At 41.1% G+C, this 16,923-nt stretch overlaps 1 protein-coding gene across 3 annotated transcripts in view; it reads right to left on the bottom strand.

Annotated features, from left to right (window-relative positions):
- Window positions 1-16,923, bottom strand: part of LOC148011320 (aminoaldehyde dehydrogenase ALDH10A9, peroxisomal-like) — an 85,168-nt gene that overhangs the window by 9,085 nt on the left and 59,160 nt on the right. For 2 of the 3 annotated variants that reach the window (XM_087669948.1, XM_087669949.1), the window contains exons 4-13: window positions 14,481-14,629; window positions 14,270-14,362; window positions 14,044-14,167; window positions 13,880-13,945; window positions 13,697-13,763; window positions 13,497-13,573; window positions 13,300-13,413; window positions 13,095-13,172; window positions 12,840-12,991; window positions 12,679-12,739 (exon numbers count right to left, since the gene is read on the bottom strand). In XM_087669948.1, coding sequence (XP_087526074.1) covers window positions 12,679-12,739; window positions 12,840-12,991; window positions 13,095-13,172; window positions 13,300-13,413; window positions 13,497-13,573; window positions 13,697-13,763; window positions 13,880-13,945; window positions 14,044-14,167; window positions 14,270-14,362; window positions 14,481-14,629 — 981 coding nt within the window. Of the gene's footprint in view, window positions 1-10,200; window positions 10,274-12,678; window positions 12,740-12,839; window positions 12,992-13,094; window positions 13,173-13,299; window positions 13,414-13,496; window positions 13,574-13,696; window positions 13,764-13,879; window positions 13,946-14,043; window positions 14,168-14,269; window positions 14,363-14,480; window positions 14,630-16,923 lie in introns of all 3 variants that reach the window. The other variant, XM_087669950.1, reaches the window with a different exon arrangement.

The following is a 16,923-nucleotide window of genomic DNA, read 5'->3' on the forward strand; positions in this document are numbered from 1 at the left end:
GCATCACCAACCATTCATCACTGCCATACCGGCTTCCAAAGGCCATCTTTTCTTCATCACCTTCGACTATCCTGATCTAATGATAACCAGACCACAAGTCGAGTCTGCTGAAAAATCTTGCCCCTTGTAGCCGATCCAATAACTCATCAACTACGGGAACAGGGTACCTGTTTCTTACTGTTGATTTATTGAGAGCTCGGTAGTCTGTACAAAGATAGAGTGACCCATCCTTCTTCTTGACAAACAAAACTGGAGGTACAACAACTGGTATCAGAGCCCAAGGTTCTGCCGGCTTCTCGGGACCGAGGCACAGCTGACTGGTCGTGGAAGCAACTCGAGGCAGAAGGCTAGTCGGGTCCGGTTGACTAGGCGCTAGAGAAACCAAGCGACAACTGCAACGGGTAGGTCCAACAAGCAAGGACTGCAGTTCGACGTGAAGGCCAACGTAATAGGGGTAGCTGACTAAGCAATGACCAGGCGGTAGGCGACTGGGCATTAACGTGGTGGACCAGTCGAGCACGACCAGCAAACCTGAACCAGGCGACGGCTATAGGGAGTTCTGCATCAAGCAAGAAGCCGACAGGCGACGACCTGACCGACGGATGGAACCAGCAACAAACGTTCGTCGTGTCAATCACGCGACAGTCCCCTCTCGCTAATGCCATGCAAGAGCAGTATGTTGCTGATTCAGACTTCGCTAATGTTTATGATCAGCTTTGCAATGGCCAAAGGCATGAACAATTTGTGCTAAGAGATGGATTTCTGATGAAGCGTTGATAACTGTGTCACAAAGCAGTTAAGGTCTAGAGTTATCACTGAAAGTTATGCTCCTCTGTATGTAAGACATAGAGGTATTGATGCCATGGTCAAGGTAGTGGATCATTTCTTTTATTGGCCAGCTTTGAGACATGATGTAGAATAGTTTGTTAGGACATGCATTGTATGTCAAAAGGTAAAGCATGATAGGCAAAAGATGTTGGGTTTGTTGCAGCCCTTGCCTATCATCTTTTACCTATCATGCTTTACCTTCTAGCATACAATGCATGTCCTAAGACACCTATAGGGAATGATGGGATATGGACTATCATTTGCAAGTTTAGCAAACAAGCCCATTTTATTTCAATGAGGAAGAAAATAAAGGCTAATTATATGGCACGATTGTTTTTGCAGCACATCTTTAAGTATCATGGTATGCCAGAGTCAATCATTAGTGATCGAGACCCTCGAATGACTAGTTTATTTTGGAAGGGGTCGTTCGAGAATAAGGATATCACGCTGAAATTCTTATTATCCTTCCATCCATAGACTGATAGTCAGTCCAAGGAAGAAAATTTCAGTGTTAGATCTTTCGAGGTGCTATGTTTCAAACCATAAGACATAGTGGGAGTAGTATTTACCCTTTGGTTGAGTTTGCTTACAACAACATAGTTCATAGTTCCACGGGCAAAGCTCCATTTGAGGTGGTTGAGGGTGGCAAGAAGGTACCACCTACTCTGCAAACTAAAGATAAGATCTTTAAGGTTGATCATTATGTGGAAAACTTGGATGTAGCCTATGCAAAGATAAAGAATGCACTTCAAAGATCGTAAGAAAAGCCAAAGAGGGCAGTTGATCGCCACAGACGTCCTTTGCAGTTTACAAAGGGTGATTATGTATTGCTGCGTTTTTTAAAAGACAAGGCTGAAAAAGATAAAAGAAAGAGAAAGTGTATCTGACGTTGAGTATGAGATACTATGGGCCCTTCCAGGTATTGGAGAGATTAGCGATGTGGAATATCTGTTGAAATTACCTCCATATTGGCGGATACACAATGCCTTTCATGTCAGCTTGTTGAGGCCTTTTCATGGTGATGTGCTAGAGAATATGACTGCTGAAATTCAGCCTGAGGTTGAGGAGCTGGATGAGATTTTGGTACCCGAGCAGATTTTGGCACATAAGGAAAGAAAGGTCAAAGATAAAGTTTCCAGGAGATACTTGGTGAAATTTCAAAATTATTTACCAATGGATGCCAAATGGATGGAAGAGGATGACTTGGTAGACCATCTTTAGTTGTTGCAGCTTTATCTAGATGCCTTTCAGTTAGAGTTGACTTTAGTTCGGGCTCCATCAAGTTTAGCAAAGCAAGGGTCTAAAGTATTGCGTGATGCTCAAGGGGGAGGTAGCACTTCCACTTCTCCCGTTATGGACAGCTCTCGTATGTAATGGATCTTGAATGTATTCAGCATGCATCCAAGGTATTGTGTTGACAGTATGTTTGCCCCATGAGGTCACCGCATAGTGTACTAGTCACTATGAGATGTATGCAAATGAGTATGAGTTTCACCCGAGCATTGAAACTATACTTTTGCATCAGCTTATGATCAATTTGGCATGAGTTTTTGGTTCAATTTTGAGAGAAAATTTTTGATTAGTTTCAACTTAGTTTTTGATCAACTTGAGGACCGTTTTATGATCACTTTTGGGATCAGTTTTGCATCAGTTTTTGCATTGATTGCTCGTCAATTTTTGCAATGAGTTTGTGATCAGTTTGGGGTCACATTTGCAGCAGTTTGTGATCAATTCTCAGATCAGCAAGCGATCAGCTTATAATCAAATTGTGCCCATTTTTTAATGGTTTACATCTAGTTGCATGGACAACAACATATGTTATGATGCCATTGATGATTTAGCCATGGTTTATGCTTGGTTATACTATGCTATGGTTTGGTTTTGCTAAATGAGTTGAGCTCATGAGAAATAGACATGTCACATGATAATATGGCAATGTTTTTTAGATTCTTTGTGAGTATTATGTTATGTTATGATTGGCTGGTAATTTCCAGCCTGTGTCGGGCATATGGAATGGTTGAGCAGCAATGCGCAATGTTGTGTTAGCTATGATGTCTTGTGAAAATTCCAGTCCACTATTTTGCTTTTGGAGCATCTGGTAGTGCAATCAAGGACGACTGCAAGGATTTTAAGGGGAAGGGCTATCGTAAGGACATGTATTTTTGAAACCTCACTTAACATGTGGATTAATTTTTAATCGCAGGGTTAAAGTAAATGTTCACATGTGAGGTGTAACTGGGATTAGAGTAAATTTACAAGCCCGGGACAAGAGGAAATCACAGGATATCAAAGGCAAAAGTTGCTATAAGTTATGCCGCACAGGTACTTAGTGGTATCTTGTGCCAGTTGTTAGTATAGGTCATTCATTTAGCCATAAGTGTCATAACAAGTTTAAAAACTCTCTCTCCTTTCCTCTCCCTCTCTCATGATATACACAATGGATTATGGCACAATGCAACTATCCTCTCCCATGGATGATGGGCCACCATTCAAATTTCAGAATTTAAAGTCTCTCTCTCTCTCTCTCTTCTTCCCCCTCCCCCTCCCCCCCAAGGGCCAACCCTAAACCCCAAAGCACTCTCTCTTTCTATAAAATCTCCCCTCCCCCACCATCTCATTCATCCTTTCAAGTTCTCCACCCCTCCTACTCCTTTCAAGCTCTCCATCCTTACTACTCTCTCAAGCTCTCTCCTCGAGTCCTCCCTTAATCTCTCAACCCTTCCAACCTCCTTCTCCATCAAGCTATAGCCTCTCTCTACTCCCTCAAGCTCTCTACTCTTTCCACTCCTTGCTTCAATCATCTCACCCTCCACCCGTGACCCTCTAGGTTCTCTCTATACATCATCAATGACACCCTCTCCATGAGGCCTTTCACTTGCATTGTGCCTACTTCGAACGAGTGATGGAGAAATCCAACACTTGCAAGTGGCAATGCAAGTATTGCCCAAAGCTCCAAATCTCATCCGTCACTAGCCTTCTCATCCACGAGTCCACATCAAGCCAAGTGGAAGTAGAGGCCGTTCAAAGGCTTTGCTTAAAGGAGGGATTTTGGATGGATGTGAGGGACATTATCATTGCCGCCACTCCCATCTACAAGATGCTTCGCATGACGGACATGGAGAGGCTACTATTGGCCTCCTCTATCATCTTATGGAGGATGCGATGGAGGAGATACAATCATCAACCATCTCGGATAGAGAGGCCTCTTTTTCATGGTATTGTTTTAGAATCTATATTTCATATTGTCTCACACTCTTTCTTTTCAAATTTCACCTCTAAATCTCTATCATCTTACACCTACTATAGTGATATCTTGGAAACCACCCCTAAAAGAGATGACATTCTCTTTTTGACAAAGAAAATATGGGAGTGGATAAAGCGATCTATACATGGGTTTGCGGCACTCTTGCATTCCGCCTTCAAAAAACCCTCTCTCTTCATGGATGACAATGTCCTTGCTGATCGTGATGCCTTTTTTCCAAAGGCTTTGGGGGAAGAGCACCATGGTGCCTTTCTCCAGGACCTCATTAATTATAGCGATCAAAGGGAAATCACTTTCGCATCTACCATTTGTTGGAAGCGGAAATCGTTGGTGAAGCCCCTTTTTTTGTGGGAGTCATTTGGCTACCAATTGCCTCACCTCCAAAGAGTGGCCTTACGCATTCTTGCACAGGTTTGAAAATCTCTTCTTTTTTTTCATTTAATTCTAGTTACAACTTATAACTTGCAAGTTTAAACTTTAAACTTACTTTTTCTTCACATGGTTTAGGATTGTTCATCGAGTGCATGTGAGAGAAATTGGTCCACCTATTCCCTCATGCACACAAAAATTCATAACAAGCTTAGCAAACGACAATTGGAGCAACTAATTTATTGTCGCTCCAATTTATGCATGCTATGCAATATGCATGAGATGTCTATGGCAAGACAGGTATCGTATATCTAATTTTTTTCCTTTTAGTTCATAACTTTAGTCTTTATTCATAGATTATGAAATATATTTAAAGAAGTTTCATTTGTTTAATCTAAAGTCTTCATTTTTTAAATGTATAGATAAATGTGGATTCACTCAAGCTCTCCGCTATTACACTTAAAAGTGTGACTCGCGAGAGAGACTTGGAGGAGGAGCAAATCTTTAGGGAGCTTTACTTGGAGCTGGAGGAGATAGACCGGCGGGTCTCTCGCACTCTTGCACGGTGTGCCCATGTTGTTATTCGCCCTCGCGCTGGTAGCGATGGAACTTCCACTTCAGATCCACATCGGCTACTCATGATGCTTATGGGACCCTTAGATGCTACACGAGCCGTAAAAGTGCTCGAGAAGTACTCCTAGTTCGGCCCAGGAGGACATACCTATCACTGCCTTCCACGTAGAGCTTAGAGAGCCCAAGTATGATGACGAGGGCAATGTCATTAGTGAGGGTGATTTTGTTGAGAAGGGTGATGGCTCCTCAAGCGGTGACGAGGATGCTTCCACCTTCGATGCTGAGAGTGATATGAGCACCTAGAGTAATCATTTATCTTGATTCGGATTGAGCCATGGATTATGGCTTTTATCTCAATCCATTTTTATACACTTTTTGTATGAGATTGTACATCTGGCTCATAATAAAGTTATTGGCTTCATTATTCATGCTACATAGTACACTCTCGAGTCTTATTTTAACTCTCTTTTGCACTTTTAACTTGAATCTCTAAGATTATGCTTTAACTTTTAAGTCCAAACATTAAGCATAGACTTTATATGTATTTTTTCTTTCATCAGACGTAATATTGGACGTATGTCCAAGATTTATTAGTCCGATTAGTACTGTACTAGCATCGGACTGTACTGATTGGACGCTATCAAACGTGACATCCATGAACTAGCAAGCCTTCAAACCAATTTGCCGCTTCGTTTGCTTGGGAATGGGCCTTCACCTTGCTTCTTGAAAGACAAATTCAACCCCAAATTTGATATTGGCTGGTTAGCCTCTTGAATCTTCCTGAAATTCCTCAATTTCAACTATTGGAATTCAAGTCCTAGGCCCTCAATTTTGAGCATGCAAGGGAGCTGTCAAAACCCTAATTTCTACTGTAAATTAGGGTTTACAACAAAGATCGACTAAAATCTTTTCCTCTAATGGCTGAAACTGCAAAAAAATGCTAAGATAACTTGAGAGAGGGCTGGTTGATGAGAAAAAATGTTGTAGAGATAGAAATTTCAAAAATTCATCACAAGAAATACTAAAAAACTCATGTGCCCCTACTCAAACAGCCATGGAAGCTGTCAACTACAGCTTAGGACTACCAAAAAGACTGTTGCCCCCTCTTATATGCTGTCGTCTGCACCAGAAAAACCTTGGGCTGGTGTCACCTACTCCTAGAGAGCTCCAAACTGCTATCACATGCTGTAGGACTAATCCATGGTAGCTAAAAATCACATCAGCTGTCTCTTTTTGCTCTCTAACAGTCTCCTCCTCTCTCACAATGCTTGGAATAGACTCAACCAGCCCCTAAAAACGTTTTTTCCACTTGGATGGGCAAGTTTTGCCAAGTGGTTGCCTTCTAATCCTATTTTTCAGCATTATCCAGCTTATTAAATTAATTTTTACAATATTAATTCTGAAAATTAATTTAATAATTATTCTAGTACTCAAAAATTTAATTTCACTAGCCAACAATTAAATTGGATAGACCAATTTATCTTTCAAGTATCCTTGAGCAGTTATTGACCCTCAGATTGGCATTAATTACTTAATTAATACCTCTTCTCTAATGTCACCACTAACATTAGTGGCCAATAAATTGGTCTAGGCCAAAATCTGACACCGCATATCACCTCGTACCTATCAAACATAACTTATTACAACTTTTGCCTTTGGCATCCACTGCATCCTCGGGGTCCTTGGCTTGTTACCATGAAATAACTGCCATGTGTATCACATGTGCTAACAACCTTACACATTTGATTAATAATTTAATCAAATGTTATCAACAAGATTAAAGCATCTTAAATTTTCACGTCCCCATGACATGGTGGAACTACTACAGCGATTGACCAAAGCAATTGGCTTATCTACTTACTCACAACAGTTTGCTACCATCAACTCGACAACACAACAACTAGTAGCAAATCGGCACCACCAAACTATAATTCGACTATGACAATGACCAATACTCTATTTAAAAAAACTTACATGTAATAGCATGCCATTGAAAGAAAGCCAAATCAAAGATCATACTTGAAGCTACACTTCAGATAATCCCAACTATGTCCTCATACACTTGCAAACTCCCTGCTAGCTCAATATTCTATTCCTTACAAATCATCAAAAAGCAATCTCTCAAACTGTAATCATGCAATGTTTTATAGCCCTTAGAAAAAATATTTCGTTTGTGTTTATTGCTTTCTTGTCTGCTCACTCGTCCAACTCGACTGTGTTTGCCTCTTGTCCTTAATGTTTCCTTTGCTTTTAGCTTCTCCCTCAAGCTCCCTTTCTCAATGAGTTTTTCTTCTTTCTCACACCCAACTCTCCTTTTACCCTTCACCTCTTCACCTTCTTCATCTCAGCTTCACCATCTCCAACTTTACCCCTTCAACTTACTTATCACAACCTACAGCTTTCCTCCCACTTTCTTGGTCTCACACTTAGTAATATTGACTTGCGTATACTCCTCTTCCATTCTGCGAAGATCCATGTTATGAGCCCTATGCTTGTGCTTTGTGGTTGTATTTTTGTGTTTTTGTTTGAGTTGTATTATCTTCTAACCTAAAGAGTTTTGTGTTTTGTTCTTCTCTTCTACTTCTTCAAAATTTTCTCTCTCTCTTTCATCTCTTTTCCATAAGCCTTCCTAACCTAGCCATGCACATTTCAAAGCATGCAAGATGGAAGTGTACACAACCAAATCCCCCGACTGATCCAATCCATGCTCCAATATCAAGCCTCCTAGTCGGTCACACAATAGGATTTTGAAAACCTCAATGGTTGGACTATCATTTGCCCCAATAAAGAAGCCAAAATGTTGGACTAAACATACGATAGTTAGGATTTTTGGCAAACATTTATTCCTTCGAAAGTTGCATCTCACTTTAGTGACAATCTCTCACCTTGTCTTCTCAACACTTTGCTCTAACCGACTATCATCCTTCTCTTTAACCCAAGGAAACAAGAACATAAGACTAGCTTTGAGATATAGTGAATTCACCAACTTATCTTTCTGTGTTGTTGTGCAAAAGCTTGAAGACTCAAAGTTGGTTTCACAATCTAACACATTACGATGTTGTTATTCCTTCGTACCCACCACCAAGTATGCTCATGTTCAAAGAAAAAGAAAAAGAAGAGAAAGAAGATGGAGAAGAGCTTCGCCTCACTAACTTCTCACTCTCGATCTCATAATCTTACACACAACTTCAAACTCAACCCTTTTACCATGAATGGAAAGAAAAAGAAGAAAAGCAAGAAGAAGATGTAGAGCTTCTCTATCCCAACTCCTTTGCTCAACACAAACTCTTGCTCTTTCTCTCCCTCACTCTCAACAATGGATACAAGATGATAGAATGAAACAAGTGAATAAATGCTCAATGTTTGCACTAACAGAGCTTTCACAAAATGGACGCATCAAATGGATGAATACAGTTGACACCTCCCACCCTTGTATAGATCAAAATTAGGATTAGGGTTAGGCCTTCTCTAGAAAAAAGGGTTAGGGTTCGCGTCCCTTTTGCATTTTAGGGTTTCCACCACTATGAGTTGGGGTTTGCACCCCTTTCTTGGACATATTGTCCACTTTGTGGGCTCTTGGCCAATCCTTCCTTGATATATGCTTATACCCTGGCCTAATTGGACCTAGCCTAGACTATTCTAATCACATTTTCATGTCTACAACCCACACAATAATTATGGGTATATCAAATACGATTGCGAATAATAATACAGTGTGCATATTCAATTCTCACAAAATGATACAACCATAGTAATGATGTGTTCATGAAGTATCACAAGTGCCTAAAAGAAATACACCAAAACTCCAAAAATAATAATCCTCCAAAAAATAAATCGGACGCTTCTACTTTGACCTTCTTTTGACTTTTTCCTCCACATTTCATGTTAATAATACCTAAGATTGAATCAAAAATAAAATATTGTGTGTTTGCCAAATGTGACAAAGATTGGTCCAACACAGAAAATGGAAAAGACAATGATGTTGCGGCTATAAAAGGGCCATAGACAACATCTTGCCCAAAACCCAAGAATAGATGATTGTCCAGTGACATGTCACTGAAGTCTATACTTGGGAAATGAAATCCCATAATTGTCTAACAGCTCGGCAAGAGATTAAAAGATGAACAAGAGTCTCATCACATGCATACATTCCCAGACATGTAGGCACCGACCGGGCATAATCGGGCATCAAATGACCATGTAGCATGAGCATAAAATGTAATAAGACACATCTACCACTCAAGATCTCGTGACCATGTAGCATATTGCCTGTGGGGAGACCACCGATAAGAAGCCTCTATACAAAATACTATCCTAAGCAAGATAAACTTTATTTGATTTCTCAATCACTTAACCATTTTACGATAAATCTAATCGGTTTATCATCTCAAAAATTCGTCTAGTTTCACAAAAGCCCAGTCCAACCATGGGGATGAAGGCTGAAATGCAAGCATGGAATGTTGCCAAAGCCATTCCTCCAAGTTCAACCAAATCAGCATGTATCCCCGAGATACCCAAAAGTATTAATAGACATGGCAAAAAGAATAAACCCAAGACTGACCAAGAATGATAGCATCTTGTATAGTCATCAAACCCAGTCATGCAATCGTATTAAACTTATCAAGCTCCATGTGCTTATCAGGCCAATCAAGCAACTTGGATGTGGCCAAAACCTCACTTTCAAGGAATTAGCCTCCTTTCTAGAGTCAAGGGGATGTCAAGTACTAAAGTGAAGGATCTCCTTTCAAGAGGCAATCAAGTGTAAAAGAAGAAAAGACTCTGGCATTTTGACTATTTGAGTTTAATTCAGAACATGCGACCACGAAACCTGGATTCTAACGCAGCCATAGAGATGCCAATTTCCTCACTAAAAGCCATAGCAATGTCTTGATGGTGTTACACATATAAGAAGTATAACAAGGCCCGCCACAAGCTGTCATATGAATCTTGACATCCAGCAAGGCAGCACCACCTAAATGCTTTGATGTAGTAACATGTTGCCAAGAGACCCATACTGCCCCCCCCCCCCCCCCCCCCCTCTCTCTCTCTCTCTCTCTCTCTCTCTCTCTCTCTCTAGCAGAGTGAGGAAACACTTTTTGGTGCATACAATACTTTGCCAAGCAATTAAGTGAAGGAACAAATATGTGGCACTTGAGGGCTGTCTATACCAGGCAGTATGTCATAAACACCTCCACAAGATCAAAGCTCCGGTCCCAAGCCATAAATGACTGACCCACACTCCTGCCATACCAACCAGTGGATTTACTGCACAATGATCAAAGCATTCTGCAAAATACAAGCCTTCCACCATGAAAGCAAGCAAAGTGCACAAGCTTGTGCTCAAGTACTGCATCTTTAATGCATGCATGCAGCACAGGCTTTGTTGTGCTCTTACACATGAAATACGTACAAGTTCATAAATAATGATGTTGAACCTCTTTGAACTGTAAAGCATGGGTCACCTCTGCAGTTCTATATGCCAGATGACCTGAAAATTAGGGATTCGCTGCACAGTCTTCACAGAGTCTATAAGACATCAAGCTGAACAGCTGAAGAAGGGATGCTATGAGGAACCTACTTTCACACTTTGTTGATGTACGGCAGTGCTTTTTCAATCCATATCCTTTTCTTCCTCAAAATGGACTTATCATTGAGCTGATTGGGATCAGCCTCCTCTTTACATGTGTTTCCACTGCATATACCAAGAAACAATTTGAACTTTGCAGCAGATGGAATGCACTACATGGACAGCAGCATTTATGCACAATCCAACATATCTAACCACCTCGAGAAGAGTTGCCGTTGGAGTTGGGCTATGCAAGTCCTCACTGTGAAATGGCTTCTCTCTTTAGTACCGTGTACACGCATGCACACACACATGCCGTTTTTCTTTTTTTTTTCCTTTTTTGGTGAACCAATGTGCCAATTAAGTTAATGCACAAAATACAATGCTGCCAAGGTGAGCACTAGAAAGAATGTACTAGAAAACTTGAAAGAGGACACAATCTACAAGATACAGTGCTCCAAGGTGAGCATTAGAAAGAATGTACTAGAAAAATTGGGAAACCACACAATGTGCCAATTAGGTTAATTTGCAGGATACAATGCTGCCAAAGTGAGCACTAGAAAGAATGTACGAGAAATTTTGGGAAAACACACAATGTACGAATGGGAAAATGTCTGAAAAAACGTAGACTCCATCAAAAGCACTGTCCAGAAAGAGAGTATTCATCAGGATCAATATAATGGACTCTAAAGCAATTCTGCAACAATTGCTGAAGAGATCTTCTGAAATAACTAAAAGGATCCACTGAAATGTCACTGAAGTCTATATAATTTCAAAACTTCTAAATGGTCAAAAATGCCCAAAATCTGGACCAAGCCAAAAAGTGAGATAAATCCTCTGAGAGCTGTAGGTATACTCCCAACATCCAAACTTGTTTGCTGGATGTAGGAGGGAATCTCGCTCTCAAGTAGGCAGATAATCTGTCAAGAAAACAGCAATCTGAAGGACAAAACCAAAGAATTAGGGATCATTTCCAAAGGCCCATACATCTTTGATAATCTGAACTAGTAATGCCTCTCTTGGCAAGAACACCACATGGCAATACATCCACCAAACATCTCCAAAAGAAAAGTCTTGATCTAAAGGAGATTGCATTTCCATATGCAAAGTAAGATTTGCCACCATTTTGAAGACTTAGTCATATGCCAAACGTGATTAGCATGGTCCTTTAGCCAAGCAAAAGGAAGACATGCTTAGAAACTGATTTGGCAGTGGCCAACTACAAAGGTAAAGAGCAAGCATTGGGTAAACAACACTGGAAACTCCAACAATAAAACCTGAACTAAGAAACAAGAGAAGGAATGGTCAAAAAGTACAATAAGATCTCTAACTTTTCTCTTAACAAGCCTACAGTACATGCCCAAATGGGAATGTGTAGAGGCAGCAACAAGAGAAAACATATCATCCACCACATTATGCACAAAATGTAACCCCCTTTTTGGCTACAAAATTTTGTGTGTGTGTGTGCATGCACGCATTTTTGGGAAACATTATTCATTAGGTCACAAAAGGGATAGACTTCATGACAAAGTCTATCCAAAAATGTTAGAACTAATGGTAAGATGCATCCATTTAAGAAGATATGTAAAACAAAACTAGTGCTACCATATGAGATTTGGTTCTAGCGACCATCTAAAGTAGTAGTGTTAAAAATTAGAGCTCCTAGGAATGCCTGATTCCTTTGTGTCCAAATTGTCCAGCACACACACATCTATGTGTGCACATACATATACAAACATGCATGATTAAACATAAATTAAAAATGCCAAATGTCTTTCGATCTGCCAAGATTCCACACATTTTTCTATTTTACAAATACAACACATTTCTTTTGTTGTACTGCTGACTTGTATGCTACTAGGGGCATCTACAAGACATATGCACATATATATGTGCAGAAATGATAGTGTACATAATATGTATCAATCTCAATGTCTTTCAATCTGCCACTATGTGTACATGAATTTATAGCAATAGTCAAAGATCCCATACTACATGGAAGGCATCTAAAATATATGCATGGGTAGCTGCCACCATGCACTTGGGCGATCACATTAAACAAAGAGGAGAGTGAGGAAACCTCAGAAACGCGTGTGCAACGATCATCATCCTTTGATAAAACAGCACCAGCCAAGCCATACCTGCCAAATATTGAACAAAAATGGGATGCTAATTTACTAGATAATACAAAAACTTGACAACATTAAGAGGATTGATGACTGGTTAAGTTTGAAAGCATACGAAGAATCATTTGCCAACTCAATAGCTTCTTCCTCTGTCTTGAATGTCGTAACAGCTAGAACTGGACCAAATACTTCCTCTTTCCATATTTGCATTGAGGGGTTAACATTACCCAAAATTGTAGGAGCAACAAAATAACCCTTTTCTAGATGCTGCAAATATGAGAGCCATAAACTAAGATGCTATACAAGATTTGAAGAACCAAATACATTAGCCACACATTACAGACTGCTAAAAAGAAAAAGAGAGCAGTACATCAGGTCGCCCGCCTCCACAGTGAACAATCGCACCTTCCTTCTTAGCATTTGATATGAAGTTCAGAATCTTTTTGTACTGATCAAAAAGAAAGAAATGCAAAGCACAGTAAGCTCTTCAAAATTCATAGTCCTTCTATATTTAGCCAAGTCTCTTTAATATATCATTCCATTTCATTTCATTTTTCTCTATTTTTTAAGCCTACCTGTCCTTCACTCACTACAGGGCCCAACCTGCAGCCGCTTTCCAAGGGTTCTGAGATTTTTATACTTTTTGTCCAGTTCACAAGCTCATCAAGAAACTTGTCTGCAATTGTATCCTGCACAGTGCAAGTGCAAATATTTTAACCATTGCTGATATTTGTTAAGTTTGGGTGAGACAATTTGTCTGTGATAACAGTACCTGAACAAGAAGTCGTGAAGTTGCACTGCAAATTTGGCCATTTGTCCAAAAGCAACCAAACATAGTCCACTCCACAGCTGGAGGATCACATCATAGGACTACAAATAAGCAACCAAACATAGTCCACTGCACAGCTTAATGATTTTATTATAGGACTAAGAAAAAACCCTGTATTTATGTAACCTTTTCTAAGCTTGTACCTTTCTTAATGTCAACATCATCAAAGACAAGAATAGGACTCTTTCCCCCTAACTCAAGTGTGACAGGCTGCAGAAAACATAAACAATGGATTATAGATGATGTGTTTCCTGTTCCCACAAATACCAAAGCCATCCTTCAAGAAAATTTGGTAGAATCTTTTAGGTAAAGAAACCAGAACACACCTTTGTATTTCGTGCAGCTGCTGTCATGATAGATTGACCAGTCATTGAGCTACCAGTAAAAGCCAGCTGAAATTACATTCCGAACAGCTGTCAATGTTTAACTGATATACTTAAGGGGGAGAATAAACACATATTCACACTATTGCTGCATGATCTAGACGGACCTTATCAAGCCCAGGATGTGATGCCAAGGGTGCACCTGCTGCTTGACCCAGCCCAGTTAGTATGTTCAAGACTCCCGGTGGAAGATTGACCTCCTTGCATATAGAGGCCAATTCAAGGCACGTTCTGTATCAATATATTTTTAGGATAACTCAGCTAATCCGATTTCAAGGAAATTGTAGCTTAAAATTGCAAGCAACACCTGAAGTAGAGAAGTAGAGTGCTTACACAGATGCCAATTCTGAAGGTTTCAGAACAGCAGTGCAACCCGCGGCAAGAGCCGGAGCAACCTTCCAAGTAGCCATTAGCAAAGGGTAGTTCCTGTTTTTTTTTTGGGGGGGGGGGGGGGCAGGGTGCGGGGGGGCATGGACAATTTAAAATTACAATTCAAGAAAAGGAAAGGTAAAGTTATATTGCACAAGAGGGAATATCCTTTTACCAAGGTGTTATTAAGCCCACAACACCAATAGGTTCTTTCAGTATGTGTGTTTTGAATGTTTCCATTGGAAGTGATACAGAAGCATATTGTTTCTCATCCAGAGCCTCGGCAAGGTCCGCATAATATTCGAAACAACCAGCAACATCATCCTGAAACAAAAATTTAAAGAGAAGTTAGGATTTGAACCAAGGCAAATTAAGTATGGCCTAAGCTTTCTAGCTACCCAAGTCAATACGCTCATGTTCCCTTCGGTCTGCTCCTTACACTATCATGTTTCAACTGCCCCACATAATAGAGGACATGTTTTAGTACCAATAGTCTAGATCGCCAGAACCACATCCATAAGACTCATAGATGACACATAGAATCTTGAACTAGTAGACTTAGAAAAGCCCTTTGAATACAAAACCATATATCTGAATGTGCACTCAATGTGAGGACTTGAGGAACCTTTCATAAGTCTCCCCATCCATCCATAACTCCAAGGATGATTTTTAAAAGAAATATTTACAGCAAACAAAGAAAGATACTGCCTCAAAGTGCTAGTCTTAGTCAAATCCTCCATTCATGCCCTAGTATGATATTGACATATATGAGACTCTTAGTGTATGAAATCACTCAAATGTTTGTATAATATTCTTAGCATATCAACACAGTGTTAAATGTCCCCAGCTGTGTGAGAAAGGAAGAAAAGGTCAAATCAACCTACCTGTGAGTCTAAAAGGTTAATGTAAACTGATCCATGACATATTCAAAACAAGGAAGTGTAATCGCAATGGCCTGCTGAAAGCATTTCATATATCTTCTATACCAAATTACTAAACAGATCATTCACATAATGGAGTGTATTCGTGATTAAAGAATAATAGAGCATTGTTCAGAAACTCCCTCCCCCCCCCCCCGGCTGACAGCCGCCTCGATTGCCACCTGCCTGTCATGACTCGTCCGCTCCGATTGCCACCTCGACTCCCGCCTCAATCCCTGCTGGCCTGTCGTCCGCCCCCCAACTCCTGCCTCGACTCGTGCTTGCCTGGCTTGACTCCCGCCTGCTGTCCAAGGTCGCACCTGTAGTCCACGCTTTGCCCTATTGCCCCCGATCAGGCCCAACACAACCAGACGGAGTTAACCCCCAAAATGGAGAAGGTCTAGATAGAGCAGATGATTACCAATGCCATCAACAAAGTCAAGGAGTATGACAACGGACTCAGCATAGTGAACAAGCAGCTGAATGATAAGATTAAAAAGCTGGAATTGAAGATAGAAGCCCGAGATGGGGAGATTCAATCACTTAGGCAGCTACTGACTGACATTCAGCTCAGCCCCAAGCTAGAGGAAGGAGAAATCCAACCTAGCATGACCGAGGAGCTCACCCGCATCAAAGAGGAAGTACAACAACTCCAAAAAAAGGAGGAGGAGACGACGACGGAGTTTGTTTCTTGGGCTGAGATGCTCAAGAAAATCCAACAGCAAGTAGAGGAGGCGAAGCAATGGATTCAAATCGCAAAGAAGGGGAAACACCTAGCACACGCACCTACAACAACCATAATCAATGACACATTGGAGGAGGAACAAAAAAGGAAAATGAGAGCAATCCATGTTCGGGTGACGGACCTGAAGATGCATGAAAAAGTGGATGAGGACACCAAGGTGCTATACACGTTAATGAATATTAAGAAAGACACACATGTTTCCGCTTGGAGAGTGGGCAAGAAAAGCACAGAAAGGGAGAGCTCAAAAGAGCATGCACTCATTCTCCGCTTCCCCACCATGGAGGCTAGGAGAGACTTCCTAGCTCAACGCCGTACATTGAAGGGGACCGGTGTGTTTTTGGGTGACGATCTCACACCAACCCAACTAGCCCACATGAGGGAGTGCATGCCAAAAATTAAGGCAGCCAGGAACAGAGGAGCGAGAGTGGTAGTCATGGAGAGGTGCCACAAATGGCGGCGTGAGACGTATGGGACCAGCCTTGCAATGGCAGTCTCGAACTGTAATGGAGCCCTCCGATTGGATGTGGGAGCATTTGAGGAGACATTCAGAGGGAGAGATATAGTGTTCTACTCAGAGACACATTAGGGACCACATACTACACTTCCACGGGTGACAGGCTATAGGTGGGAGTCAGCTTGCAGGAAGGAGACATACACAAACCACAGTAATCGTGGGTTGGGAGGAGTGGAAATATTATTCAAGGAGGAGCTACAGCAGATGATCTAGGTAGTCCGCAGAGATGAGCAGGCCAGATACATGTGGGTGAGAATGCGTGGGTGAGGAGCGCACTTCGTATGTTGCCATATGCTATTTCCCCCCTATGACGTCCCGACACGCCCCATCCAAGGGGCAATCACCATATGTGGCTTTGGATGAGGACATTTGGGAGTTCTCGAAGGAGGGAGAGGTTTTACTAGGAGACTTTAATGCCAAGACAGCCTCCCATCAGGTG

This window comes from Lygodium microphyllum, chromosome 28 (genome assembly GCF_053477565.2).
Source record: "Lygodium microphyllum isolate KBCC chromosome 28, Lygodium_microphyllum_v1.1.10, whole genome shotgun sequence".
Lineage (NCBI taxonomy): Eukaryota > Viridiplantae > Streptophyta > Polypodiopsida > Schizaeales > Lygodiaceae > Lygodium > Lygodium microphyllum.